The following is a 14,237-nucleotide window of genomic DNA, read 5'->3' on the forward strand; positions in this document are numbered from 1 at the left end:
CTCAATACGGACTAGTCAATAACACTGACTCGGACCAAGGCCCACATTTTGTCGCTCGAACTTTACATCAAGTAAGAAAAGCCCTGGGGATAAGGTGGAAATTGCACACCCCACGGCATCCTCAAAGCTCTGGAAGAGTAGAAAGGATGAATAGAACTCTTAAAAATGTGATAACCAAATTAATTGAAGAGACAAAATTTTTTTTCTGAGGGAAAAAAATTGGCTCAGATGTTTATCTCTTGCTCTCTTGCACATCAGAACAAGACCTCGGTCCAACGCAGGGGTCTCTCCCTATGAAATGATGTTTGGACTCCCTTTTTTAATCACCCCTTTCAGTACAGCAGATTATCTAGAAGTGGAGGCAGCAACTCAGAAATATTTAAAAATCATAGGAAAATCCCTAGAAGGCCTCAGAAAGAAGGGGTATCTCCCCCCAAACCTCCCCTCTGGATACTGTTATAAATTGTGACACGACAATTTGAAGTGTCTTAATTCAATAAAGCAATTTTATTTAAAATAGCAAGCGAGTAAGGCAGGCAAAGCACAGCGCTGGGCGGCCGGGGAGTCTCCTGCTCCACTAACGGCGCGCAAAAATGTTCTGTCTCAACCTTCCTTTTATCCCCCCCCTTCTCCTTGCAGGCGTGACTCTCCAGATGTAGTCTGAGTCTGGTCGTTGTGATAGCTTCTAAGTCTCTTCTTTTGAGATACAGCAAGCAGACCAGATACACACACCCAGGACTCTAATCTCAACCTCCTTATCACCTTGTAAGCAAATAAGCATTTCAAAGACACACCAGTACATTCTTATGCAAACCAAGGTAAGCGAGTATATCACAGTGAACAAATGATTTTCCACTTATCTCAATTCCCCCCTTTTTCTTGTTCATCTTTATTTTGTTCACTGAATCTTTGTAACTCTTCGTGACTTAGTATTAGGGTCTCATCTACATTGTGTATGGGTTCATATTTTGCCCTAATGAGCATTAAATGTGCTGCCTCTAAGCGTCCCTTCACTATTTTTATTGCCTTATTGAAGATGCATGGCCCAAAGGTCAGTCCCAATATTATCAGTATCAGAGGTCCTGCAAGGGTGGATAACAAGGTAGTTAACCAAGGAGATTGATTGAACCATGATTCATACCAACTTTGCTGTGCCTCTCTTTCCTTCTTTCTCTGCTCTAATCTTCTCCTTAATTCTGCCATGGTGTCTGTAACAACTCCAGTATGATCAGCGTATGCACAGCATTCCTCCTTCAGGGCTACACACAATCCCCTTTGTTGTAATAATAGCAAGTCTAAACCCCTTCTGTTCTGCAACACCACCTCAGATAGGGACCTTAATGATTTTACCAATCCATCGATGGCCTGCTCAATTTTACTCAGATCTTCATCTACTGAAATTCTTAATGCTTTAAATTCCTTTTGTTGATTTACTAGGGATGCCACCCCAGTTCCAGCTCCTATTCCCCCGATGGTAAGGAGAGTTGCAATAGTTAAGGCAGTGAGGGGTTCCCTTTTCATTAGATGGTGTTCTGGCACAGTTTGTTGTTCATATATGTAGTCACTTGTATGGTAGGTAATTCTGGGCATAATCGTTACCTGGATGCAGTAGTCTTGGCTTGGATTAAACAGTTTCAGTGAGATGCACGGTGTGACACCCAGAGTGTTACATACCGACTTAGTGTTAGCTGCTGGCAATAGCCAGTCAGCCGGTTTCTTTCTACCTGTTTCTATTACTCCACAAAGGTATTCTCTTTGTGTTGGGATTTTTCCTATGCATCTCCCTTTCCCTGTTACCTGAGCCAAGGTAAGCCCCGGTGTTGTCTCTTTACCCTTTTTCCACAAACACTGATTCGGATTAGTTCCATTCACTCTTCTGGGCTTTGCAGTGACCCCTATGGCTTCATAAAATGGGGGTCTTAAATTATAGCACAGCCAACAGTCTTCCGTCAGTTTTGGGTTGGTTCTATTTAGGACACCATAACTCGCTTTCATAACCTTCCAGAGTATATTACCCTCCTGGGTTTTTTTCCTGTTTGTCTCCTGAAGTGTTTTCATTCTGAATTTTATTCTGGGTCTGATCCCTTTCTTTTGTTTGGTTGGCTAAAACAACCTCCTTTTCTAATAACACTGGGTTTGGCCCTACAGGTTCAGGATCAGGGGGCACAATTTCCTTCTTTATAAATATTAAGCTACCAAAATTGCCAAAATCAGCCAAATATAAACGAACGCCCCAAGTTTTTCCAATTAACCATATACTATCCTCTGGCCTTAATGCAGTAATTTGTATATTCCTGCAAATATTTTCTGGGGGTTTATGACCTGTCCAGTAGCCGGGAGGAATACAACCATCTGGCTTCCAGACCACCTTAATGTATGGATCAGGAGTGGGGAGGTCCCATGTACCAGCTATTGTTTCACAACCCCAATATGCACAGTAATATTGTCCAGGACTATTGCAATACCCTTTACCAGGATTCGAAGCAGGACACATATAAAACGATGAAACCCAATGGGAACCCCAACGAGTACCTAAGGATGCCACAGGTAACTGGAAAGTGGGAGCTCCAGCTGTAGTATTGCTCCTTATAACTCGTGAATCCTCCCATCTTCCTAAAGTCCACTTGAAAGGTTCATGAGTTGTTATTTCCGCAGTATTACAAGATATACAAAGGAAAATCACAAGCAGTAAGCAAATGGCATGTGGGGTCTGGTTTCTCACACTGCAACAATTATACCCTTGTGACTTCTTTCCCTCTATTAGCTGGTTGTCACCAAAATACCCTTGAGCCCAAAAACTATTTCTGCCTTTGTTACTCCCAGTCCTGGGGTAGTTCTGCAAATATTGCTTGCGTATTCCATCCTGAGGGCTCCTTCCTCCACAGCTGTTTACTCCTCTGCCTCGCCCGTCGACTCGGGTGCTTCGAGCCACAGGGTGTACCATCTTCTCGGCAGCAAGAGTATTCTTCAGGAGGGGATTTATGCCCTCTAGTGCCTTGCCGCATGGAATAAGAACGCCAATTCTGATCTTTTACCTCTGGTGCGGTACAACTGACCCCTTTTAGGTCTTTCTTACAAAGGCCTTCTATGATCTCTGCCACAAATGGGCTCGGCTCGTTTGTATGGTAGCAGTAATAGTCTGGGTGAATGCCCTTTGAGAAAATTTCCCACCACTCTTTAGATTCCAATCGGATTTCCCCTCTAGTCACTTTACAGGTCAGTACCCAAGCTGTAATCTCTCTTTGTACGTTCTAACAGGAATTGCAAGTTCCTCGTGGAGGATACCCTCTGTTGCAATGTGACCACCACCGTTCCCTACACACCTTACAGATATAGCATACAAAAGGATAGCAATTACAATTTTGATTTTTACACTTTACTCTAACACTTGAATTACTACTTAGTCCACTATCTAAGTAATATAAGTCTGATGTGTATTCAATCTGATAAGAGTCCATTAGTTTCTCTGTAACTTCAATTTCAGGTTCCCGGGAGGACTGGTTATTTGCCACACAGTGTTGTTAACTGGTCCTTTTACTCGACTGGCATGTGTCCATCCTCTTTCTGCAGTCTGAATTGCAGTTTCTGTAGTGAGTAACACAAGATAAGGACCTTCCCATTGTGGGGTTAGTGTAGATTCTTTCTAGGATTTTATTAACACATAGTCTCCTGGGTGCATTTTATGTATTTTTAAATCTAAAGGGGGTCTTTGCGTAATGATTCCTTTTTCCCAAAGTTCATTGCGGTGTTTCATTAAGGCAATAATATATGAGGTTATTTTATAGTCCTTCAACTGGGGGTGGTCTCGGGGTTCCTCCAAATCATATGGCATGTGGGGTCCCCTATCAGAATCTATTGTTTCTACTATCCCATATCTAGGGATTATTTCTTTTAATAATATTCTGACCACTGTCTGAGCAGTAGTCCGAGTAGTGGGGTAAGCTTCTACAAAATGGGTGAGATGATCTACTATTACTAACAAATATTTATATCTACCCACTTTAGGCAATTCAGTGAAGTCTATTTGTATTTTGGCAAAAGGCCTGTGAGCTAATTCCCTTCCTCCCATGGGCCTTTCCCTAAGATGTTTTCTGTTTACTTTTTGACAGATCAGACAATCTCCCACTACTCTTTTAGCCAAATCATAGATTCCAATACTCATATATTTAGTGGCAAATTGATCTACTAATGCCTGAGTTCCCCAATGAGTCTGGTCATGCAATCTTTGCAAAATTTCTGAGGCCTTGCTTTTAGGTAAAACAGTTCTCCCATCTGGGAGCTTCCATTGCCCTTCAGACCCCTCCTCAATTCCCATCTTTTGTAATTTTTCCTTTTCTTGACTGGTAAAACTATATATTTGCCATTTTTCTTTGGGGGAGTCCACAGATACAGTGTCGCTCTGCCCCATGTCCCCCCGAGTTCGTAGGGCTGCTTTCTTGGCTTCTTGGTCAGCTAAATTATTTCCCCTGTTTCTAAAGTCCAATCCTCTCTGGTGTCCCCTTAAGTGGACCACAGCAATTTGAGCCGGGCCCCTTAAGGCATTTAAAACTTGGACAATCAGCTCTTGATGAATTAGATCTTTTCCCTGTGAGTTTATAAGTCCCCTCTCTTCCCAAATTTTCCAAATGTGTGCACTATCCCATATGCATATTTAGAGTCTGTGTATATTGTTCCAATTTTTCCTTTTAATAACCTTAAAGCCCTGAGTACTGCATATAATTCACAAGCTTGTGCAGACCAGGAGTTACTTAGTGGTCCGGATTCAATTACCTTTAAATCTTTTTATGGATTTGCAACTACCGGAAACAGGGCCAAAGTCCTCTTATTTATTTCTCTTAAATCATGCACCAATCTGTAGGACCCATCTGACTTTTTTACAGGCAGGATGGGAGTATTGAAGGGAGACATACAGGGCTCTAAAAGCCCTTTTTCTAATAACCTATCTACTTCAGGTTTTAGTCCTAATTTTCCCTCCCTAGGGATAGGGTATTGTTTTATTCTTACGGGTTTGCCAGGATCACTTATTTCCACTGAGAAAGGCTTAATCTGCAATTTCCCCACCGTTTCTGGGGTATACCACACCTCAGGATTAATTTTCTTTTCATCCTCTACCCTTAAAGGGCAGAGCTTTATCTGTAATTCTTTATTTACAACTTCTAAATTAATACCCAATTCTATTATCAGATCTCTCCCTAATAAATTGTAATCTGCTTCAGGTACCAGTAGTAAAGAACCTATACCAAATTTGGAATCAGTTTCTACCATCACATCCTTGATAACAGATACTTCAAAGGGCTCTCCTTTTGCCCCAATTACATGTACAGTGTCAGATGACTTTTTACATCCAAGTGGCAAGGCTTGCACCGTGGATCTTTCAGCCCCGGTATCCACTAAAAATTCCATCACTTGTTGTTGGGGTCCCACTTTAAGCTTTACCAAGGGCTCCTTATGATATTTCTTCCCCAACAAATAGAGCCCTTGACACCCCTTATCTTCCTTAAAGGCCTTCTCATCCGCTATCCGTTGTCTGCATCCCCTCTTCATATGTCCCTTCTTTCCACAGTAGAAGCAGACAATTTCACGACCTCTTTCTTTTCCTTCCCTAGAAATATAACTCTGCTCCCGATTCTCCCTTTGTTCTACATTCCTTGCACGGAAATTAGGGTTAGGCCCTTCCCGCACAACTGCAGCCATAATCCTCGCCTGTCTCTTGAAATTCTCATCCTCCCTTCTCACAAAAACCTTCTGCGCTTCCCTCAAGAGCTCCTCTAATCCTCTAGTCTGCCATCCGTCCAACTTTTCTAGTTTCCTCCTAATATCTACCCATGCATTTGCCACAAACTGCATTTTCAACACCGCCTCTCCCTCCTGGATATCAGGGTCTATCCCAGAATACAAGCGGAAGGCTTTCCTTAAGCGCTCTAACCATTCCGTGGGATCCTCATCTTTTTTTTGTTGTAATCCAAAAGCCTTCTTCACATTCTGCCCCCGCGGAACTGATTGTTTTATTCCCTGAATGATGATGTTTCGCAAATCACCCATGTGAGTGCGATGCAAGGGATCCTGGTTATTCCACTGGGGATTTTGTAGGGGCCACTTTATATCTGCTAAGGGTCCTTGGTGGTGTTCATCATCCCATATCCTCATACCCGTTTCCCTTATCATCCTCCTTTCCTCTGCCGTGAACAAAATCCTTAGTATTGACTGTAACTCCTCCCATGTGTACACATTGGGCCCCAAAAATTGGTCCAACCGTTCTGCCACTCCTAGAGGATCGTCCAACAAATGTCCCATTTCCTTCTTAAAGTCCCTGACTTGCCCAGAGTCTAAAGGCACAGTTACATAGGCAACCCCTGCTATTTGGGGTGGCTGACCTTCCTGTCCCGCTTGGGGATTCGGGATCATACCAGTGCTTTGTTCTCTTAGGGGAAACATCCCCAATTCCTGTTCCTTTTTCCTAGTCTGACTTCTAGTTACCCTACGATTGTTTTCCCTTGTTCCTCCACTCTCTGCCTCATCATCAGAGTCTGAAGGAGCCGTGGGGACCCCGGGGCCAACCGGGTCCGCAGGCAGCTGGGGATATATATTTTGACTAGCAGGTGGGAGTGGAGGAATATATGGAGGAGGAACGTAGGGGGGCATATTATCTTCCTCCTTGTTTTTCTTGTTCTTTTCCCTGGCTGATAAGGCAAATAGTTTTGTCCTTGTCTCCCCAACTGTCCACAGGGAAGCATATTCGCTCTCTTCTGAATCAAAGGCTTCCTTTGAGTTAACATATATATTTAGAGCCTGACAAATCCAATCCTCAAAGGACCCGAATACCGGCCAATACAAATGGTCTCCCCTAATTTGTTTCCCCCCCCACACTTCCATACAATAATGTATCATTTTAACTTTGTCTTTCCCTTTTCTAGATGGGAAAGCATCCCAATTAATTATCATCAAACCCAAGGGGCTATCCCTGGGAATCTGGGGAAGCTTAGCATGGGTCCCCTCTCCCATGGGACCAGAGGGCTTGCTTTTCCTCTGTCCCATCTTCTGGAGTGCACTCAATTTCTCACACACGTGCTCCCCTGGTTCGTGGCCCAGCCCCTCACGGGGAATGGAAAACGCACTAATACAGAGTCCGCACTCACTTGGTCTCCACGAGACCTCTCTCACACAGCACTCCGGGAAAAACACCCCAAATCGAGCGGGAAACCGGCCTATACTCACGCGTCCTGCGTCTTCGCTGGTTCTTCGTGCACAAAGATTACAGGGGTAACCGGTTCTCCTTTGCCCGTTACTCAGTTTAGGTTCGTCGGTGGAGAGTGATCAGAAAGCCTGGGGCAGCCGGGCCGCCATAAGGGCGGGGCGCCTCCCGATCGTCCCGTAGCGACTGATCTACTTCTCCATCCGAGTCACGGCACCAAATTGTTATAAATTGTGACACGACAATTTGAAGTGTCTTAATTCAATAAAGCAATTTTATTGAAAATAGCAAGCGAGTAAGGCAGGCAAAGCACAGCGCTGGGCGGCCGGGGAGTCTCCTACTCCACTAATGGCGCGCAAAAATGTTCTGTCTCAACCTTCCTTTTATCCCCCCCCTTCTCCTTGCAGGCGTGACTCTCCAGATGTAGTCTGAGTCTGGTCGTTGTGATAGCTTCTAAGTCTCTTCTTTTGAGATACAGCAAGCAGACCAGATACACACACCCAGGACTCTAATCTCAACCTCCTTATCACCTTGTAAGCAAATAAGCATTTCAAAGACACACCAGTACATTCTTATGCAAACCAAGGTAAGCGAGTATATCACAGTGAACAAATGATTTTCCACTTATCTCAGATACCAATGCCCACAACATCAGTCCTGGGGATTGGGTCTTAATAAAGTCCCAGAACATCACGACTCCATTAACCCCCAAATTCAAAGGACCTTTCCACATGCTGCTCACTAAACACACTGCATTTTGAACCCAAGAAAAAGGCTGGACCCATGTCACCAGAGTCAAAGGACCAGTACCACCCCCAGATGCCAGACCAGACCCAACAGGGTCACCCACCTCCTCTTGTTTATGGACGGTAATTAAGAGAACAGAGGACTTAAAATTAACTTTAAAGAAGACTTGCTAGGAACTGATATACAGTAAGGTGTTATATAACCATTTCTGAGTTAAAGTACCATAGTAAAAGTTTAAGTACTTTGTAATTGTTTAATAAGAATAAGCGTCCATTAGCCAAAGAAGTTAACTGAAAAATTTCTAGTTAAAATCTTATTAAGTCTTAGTTTCTAGAGAATGGGAGAATTATCAAAAGAAGTTAGCCCTCAAAAGCCAGAGACTGTAAGGTGATGTGGGCTTAAGCCCGATCAAAGGACTAGAGGAGGGATTTGTAATAAACAAAGTTCCCAAAGCCGCCAGGGTCGCAGGTGTGGACAGGGCCTTCCTGGTTCCTATGGCAACACTGGAACAGTTGCTAGTTCTAGTTAAGTACCGATATTGAAATGTTAATTACCTAGTTGCTCTGTTTTCTCTAAACCACCTGGAAGATCACCTACCCCCCACCCATGCTGCCATTCTAGGACTAAGATGCAAATAGGGAAACCTATGGGTCCATGGGAGCATGTTTTGGGGGATATGGACACGCCTAAATGAAGAACTAAACACAGTTGAGGGGGCTGAACAGGTAAAATACACTGGCTGACGAAGAGGAAAACATCCCCCAATCAACGTTTGAGCTGTCACCATAACCTATGGAGGACAAGACTAGAGTGGGCTGTGAAAAGCAGGAACAAAGAGGCAAGATTTTCCTGGTGTTACCACGAGGAAAGGAGAGGGGACAGCTGCTGCTGGGACTTCAGCAACAGACTCTGCATGCCTCCTCACCCTTCAGCTACCTGGAAAAGCTACAACAGCGGGGCAAGCTCCGTGTCGGGCCCCCTGCCGAGCTGATCTTTTTAATAAAGAGTGAACATTAATAAAGGCATAAGCCCTGTTCATTTCATAATTATCACACCAATATGAGAAGTGTAAAGAACTTACTCATTTTCTTTCTTTCCACCCTGAATCCACTGCTTGAGCAGATACTCGTAGTAGCTGTCAGCTCTGGCTCCCAGAGTGTAGACTCCCAGGTGGGTGAACTGCCCACTGTTGGTGTTGATGAACATAGGCACTAGGCCATCGTTTTTCCCTGAGAGGATGTGAACATGCTTCATCACCTCATCTACAGCTTTCTACAAGAAAGGAAGTGGAAAACATAAATTATAGGTATGAATGAGGTACAGAACTGTGTCTAGTCACTATAGCACATTAAAAAATTTGTAACTTTGCTTCCCCAAATTAGCATCAGGGACATCAAGTTCAGCTAGAGCAATATATTAAATAAATTCAAGACTTCAGACTTCTGGACTCTCAAAACATGATGTTCTGGTTATGTTCAAGTACTCTGAAGCAATTATAACTGCTTCCTTTCCTTGAAAGCAAGCCCACTCAAAAGCGAGTACTACAGTACTCAGATTTACTCAGACTTGCAAAGTAGAAGTCCAGCAAAAAATCAACTACATGAATCCATTTAGCAATAGCTAAGGGTCTTTAAATTACTGCATTCATCAACACTGAGCTGTGGATACAGTTCAAAATAACAACATCAGCAAACAAAAAGAAAAATGGAAAATACTTAGTTTCTCTGAATTTTTTTTTTATTTCAACTAACTTTTCCATCCTCTCAGACTCTTAACTATTGAGTGACATTTTAGTTCCTTGGATGGTAACATTTCAGTTTTGTTCTCTGCATATAGAAAACAGTATCAAGAAACCACACTCAGAAATTTTTATTTTTCTAATTAAATGCTGTTTCTGAGGGAAAAAAAAAATTACTCATCTCCACTACTACTTCTGGTATTCAATAAAATAATGGAATATTTTGTTTCTTTTTCTTCCCTTGTCTAGAGTTTCCCAATTTATTTATCATAACTTATAAACTCCTGAGACTGTGAGTACTGGTGGAGAGTCAGTGGTAGAGCTGCAGAGAAATGGAAAAAGAGAGCGATATCAACTGATTCTTCCATACCCGGAATTTCTCATCTCCAGTCAGACGAGAGAGCTCCCTGAACTCCAACTGAATGCTGGTCACCTCTGCCACAGTGCTGTCAGATGTCCAGCGAGGGGGATGTGCAGTGCCCCGACCAATGTTGACATCAGAATATGGTATCTTGGAGGGGGTCTTGAATGCTGGCATAAGCCTGTTTCCAATGTCTTTCTAAAGAAAACCCCGGAGCACAGGACAAAACAAGAGTCAAACCAAAAATACATATATATAAATGGACATCCCATTAGACTTTCTTCACAAAGCAGATGGAAAAGATAGAACAGCAGCTTAGTTTTAGATGGTGCAAGCAATTAAAGAAATTTAAAAAGTCATTAACTTATTCATAGTAATGAGCAGAGTTTCCACCTTGTCCTTAGCACTGCAGGCATCATCTGAGGCTGCAATCCCTATCATGCAGTCACTGGCTGATCTAACTAATCTGATGAAGTGCTGATACTGTTAAGACACACAGAAAGGGCAATAAAAAAACAACTATTACCCTTTGCCAATCATTTATTTCTTCTTTTGTTTCATGAACTTTATGATGGTCAGCCATTCATCAGCAGAAGAGCAGACATACAAGGAGGTGACAAACACAGCAAAGCTTTGAGGTTGTACAGACAGCAAAAGTGCAGGCTTCAAAACTGAATGGTAAATGCCTTTCCTACCACTTTATGAAACTGTTAAAAACCTGCAACATTTAACTTCCTGAAGAATCTTCCCTCAACTTTGTCCAATATGAAATACATAACCTAGTTTCATTTGTAAGGCCAGACACTCACAGCTTTTTCCAGGAAAAGGCTATCTCCAGAGAGGTGGTAAGTGCTCAGCAAGCCACCCAGGATACGGATAGTGCTCTCAAACAGGTTCACATCCACATTTTTATCAAATACTAAATCATTTGCTACCCATTTTCTTGCTTCTTCAAACTCTGCAAAGCATAAAAGGTAGTTCAGTTATGAACTTCTGGCATGTTCCAACAACTAAAGACATGAGTTCTCCATATATCCATTACAGTTACTTGTACTTGTCTACAGAGATGATAATTTTAGGTGAAAAATTAAAATGAAGAGCACATGCTGGAAGAAGTTTCATTTACCATTGGCTTAATTCTTATTTAGCATACACCACAGATGCATACAGACAGAAATATCCACCAAAACAGAAAATCCTTAATAGTTTAAGAAAATAAGAAATAGAAGAATTTTTTATTAATATAGTCCAGTGTTTCAATTCCATCCATTTGACTTGTCAGATAATTAGTTACACTTCCACAAAGCCTTCTAGTTTCAGTTAAATCTTTTTCAACCAAAGCCATTATCCAGCAAGATAACAGGTAACATTTTCAGATAATAGCTTTAGCATAACAATGTCCTCAGGAGCCTGCTTCTTGCAAGATGTTGCAATCTTTTTCTCTAGAAACAAAAATGGTTGTTTATCACACTACTGATTCAAAAGAAAGGTTAAAAAAAAAGCTATATTAGGTTCATCAATCAGCTTAGCAGCAGCATCTCTCAATGACTGCTTTGGCACGGGGTCTCCATGGTGCATATGAGTTAGCTTAGCCCTCACAATTGGAGGCTGAGCTATTTCAGTGATCTCACAGCTTCTAGAAACTCCTGCTTGAGAGAAGCAGAATAATCAGTTTGCCAGAAATGGAAGGCATTCCTTAGGAGATAAACTCTGAAGCCAATGGATGCCTCTGCACCCTTCAGTCTTGGACACTGAGCAAATACAGGATGTTGGGCATATTGAGAAGAACTACTAAAAACCTTCAGTCAGTGTTGTCAGTAGTATAACAGCAAAGGCAGAGTTCTTTGCCACAGAACCTTTTGCATTCACCAGCTGCTAAGAAAGACTAGCAACCTCAAACAGAACTTGCATTTACATAGCGTTTTTTATTCAGAAGAAAGCCCAGGAGCTCTCTAAGGCAGTCAGCAGAACTGATATAAAATAGAAAGAACCCCTCACCAAAAGCCCAGTTTCAACACATCTAAAAACTCTCACTCAGTTCAAAATTATTGTTTTAGGAAAAAAAAGATGAACATACTGACAACTTGACATCTGTCCTTCCTATCATGAGATAAAAATCTGCAAGTTTAATAAAAGTTTACAAAGATGGTTATTGACCATGGTTAAATATATACAGTTCCAGAAATCTTTAAATACCATTAAAAATCCCTCTGCATTAAAAAAAAAAAAAAATCCCAAACAACCAACAACAAAAAAATTGTCTTAAATGCTAATTAAGCATTTAAGTTTTTTGCAACAGAACTGCAAAATTTTTGGCCTAGTTTTTTAAATCTGTTCAAAAGTTTTCTAGCATGGTCATTTCAAGAATAACTCTCAACTATACAACTATACAGACAACAAAACTATTCAGGAAAGAGGTACTGAGCACTCCCTTTCTCCACCCATGGATTCCTTACAGAAAGAGCCTTCTTAAATCTATATATGAAATATTAGTATTAGGTGTGAGAAAACACAAGCAAGGAACATAGAGACAAACGACCCAAGAGTGATAGGCACAAAATCTCCAGTGGCTGTATGGCACAGAGGTTTTAGTACAGAAATAAAGACCAGGAAGTTTATTAAAACATCCCTCAAATTCTACCAGATACACACATACGTATGTATACACAATGTATGCATGTATGTATTTACCCCCACAGAGAAGCTAAATTTATAGGCCCCATGTAATAAATATTCCCCTCAAAGAACTCTCAGTAGGAACTGCCTGAAGAGAAATTAAAGAATTATTTTAGAGGAAAAAAATGGAAGAGGAAAAAAAATTACCTTCTTTTAAGCCTAATATCCACATGGTATCCAAGGCGTCAATTAAGGTAAGCCCAAGTCCAAACCACTCGCTGTAGGACTTGGACAAAGGTTTCAGCTCATCATGACCCCAGGCAAAATCCTTGTAACCTTTCCAGGCATGGCGGAAGGCTTCAATCACAGCCAGCTGGCGCTCATTGATGGGCACTGCAAAGGAGAAACAGCACCCTGCTCAGGACTTCTGCAGGGGACTGATACAACTCTACCATGCACCACTTTACTGCATTCCACTGAAAATAAAATTTCTTCCAAACTAACTGATCAGTGCAAATGGAAAAACCACCCTCACATTATTTGTTTCAGAACAGCCTTTGCTCTGCAGAATAACCTACTGTTTCCAGTCAGCAGTTCAGCCAAATTCTCTGGAAGAGAGAAATCTCTCTGGAAGCCGAGATTTCTCCCTGGCAACAAAACTGTCACTTCTGCAAATAAAACATTAAAATAATCACATGCACATCTGTAGATGAGTACCACTAAAGCTCAAAGACATGAAAGTCAGGAAATACCAGATTAAGATCCATAGTTATCCAGGTGTTGAATACATATGCTTACAATTAAATCCTCAGCTAATTCAACACGTAACATATTTTCTTCATCTTCCCTCTTACTAACTGCTTTCTGTTAAATTTAAAATCACTTACAGAAAATTATTTCTATTGAACTTTCTGTTTAATACCAAAATAGAAAGAAAATTTACATTTTACATCTTGGCAAAACCATGTCTTTTTCCATAGTTGTACTGATTTTTTGCTTGCAATATACCACTAAGTGGACCTTATGTTACATATTGAATATGAAAAATTTCAAGCCATTAGCTGAAATTTTGAAAAATTATGAGCAAAGACTTCTAGAATGGGAAACACCAAGCAGCACAACTAACCCCATAAATTTTAAGCTTGCAGAAGTGCAAATACATCACACTGAAATATGCCACATTTATCACACCAGAACTTCCTGGTTTCTTTTCTGAACTCAGAAAAAGGAGCAACAAGTTCTTAGGTCCACAAGCGCAGCAACTTGAAAAACATCTTCTGCAGCTTTCTGGTGAGCTTTAAAAACAGTTCAATTTAGTTCAGTGTGGTAGATAGTGACAGGCGAACGGAAGATTTCGGGATGTGACGGAAAGCAAGAGCCTTCCCCTTCATCCTGTAATATGTAATCCATTACCCCCAAGACATGTAACCCCACCAAGCCCAGTAGTTTTCCACTCCTTACTAATCCTAGAGACCCTACCTTCTTCCTTTGACGTAGCAAAGTGCCCCTTGACTATTTAACCTCACGAGATAAGATAATAAACGCCATTTGACCATCCACCATGTTGGTGTCTGTGTATGTCT

At 41.6% G+C, this 14,237-nt stretch overlaps 1 protein-coding gene across 3 annotated transcripts in view; it reads right to left on the reverse strand.

Annotated features, from left to right (window-relative positions):
• MAN1B1 (mannosidase alpha class 1B member 1) overlaps positions 1–14,237 on the reverse strand; it is a 42,176-nt gene that overhangs the window by 17,306 nt on the left and 10,633 nt on the right. For all 3 annotated transcript variants that reach the window (XM_021533638.4, XM_085593943.1, XM_085593944.1), the window contains 4 exons: positions 12,862–13,047; positions 10,848–10,996; positions 10,048–10,236; positions 9,021–9,211 (listed from right to left, as the gene is read on the reverse strand). In XM_021533638.4, coding sequence (XP_021389313.1) covers positions 9,021–9,211; positions 10,048–10,236; positions 10,848–10,996; positions 12,862–13,047 — 715 coding nt within the window. The remainder of the gene's footprint in view (positions 1–9,020; positions 9,212–10,047; positions 10,237–10,847; positions 10,997–12,861; positions 13,048–14,237) is intronic.

The sequence above is a fragment of the Lonchura striata genome, chromosome 17 (assembly GCF_050655825.1).
Source record: "Lonchura striata isolate lonStrDom1 chromosome 17, ASM5065582v1, whole genome shotgun sequence".
Classification (NCBI taxonomy): Eukaryota; Metazoa; Chordata; class Aves; order Passeriformes; family Estrildidae; genus Lonchura; species Lonchura striata.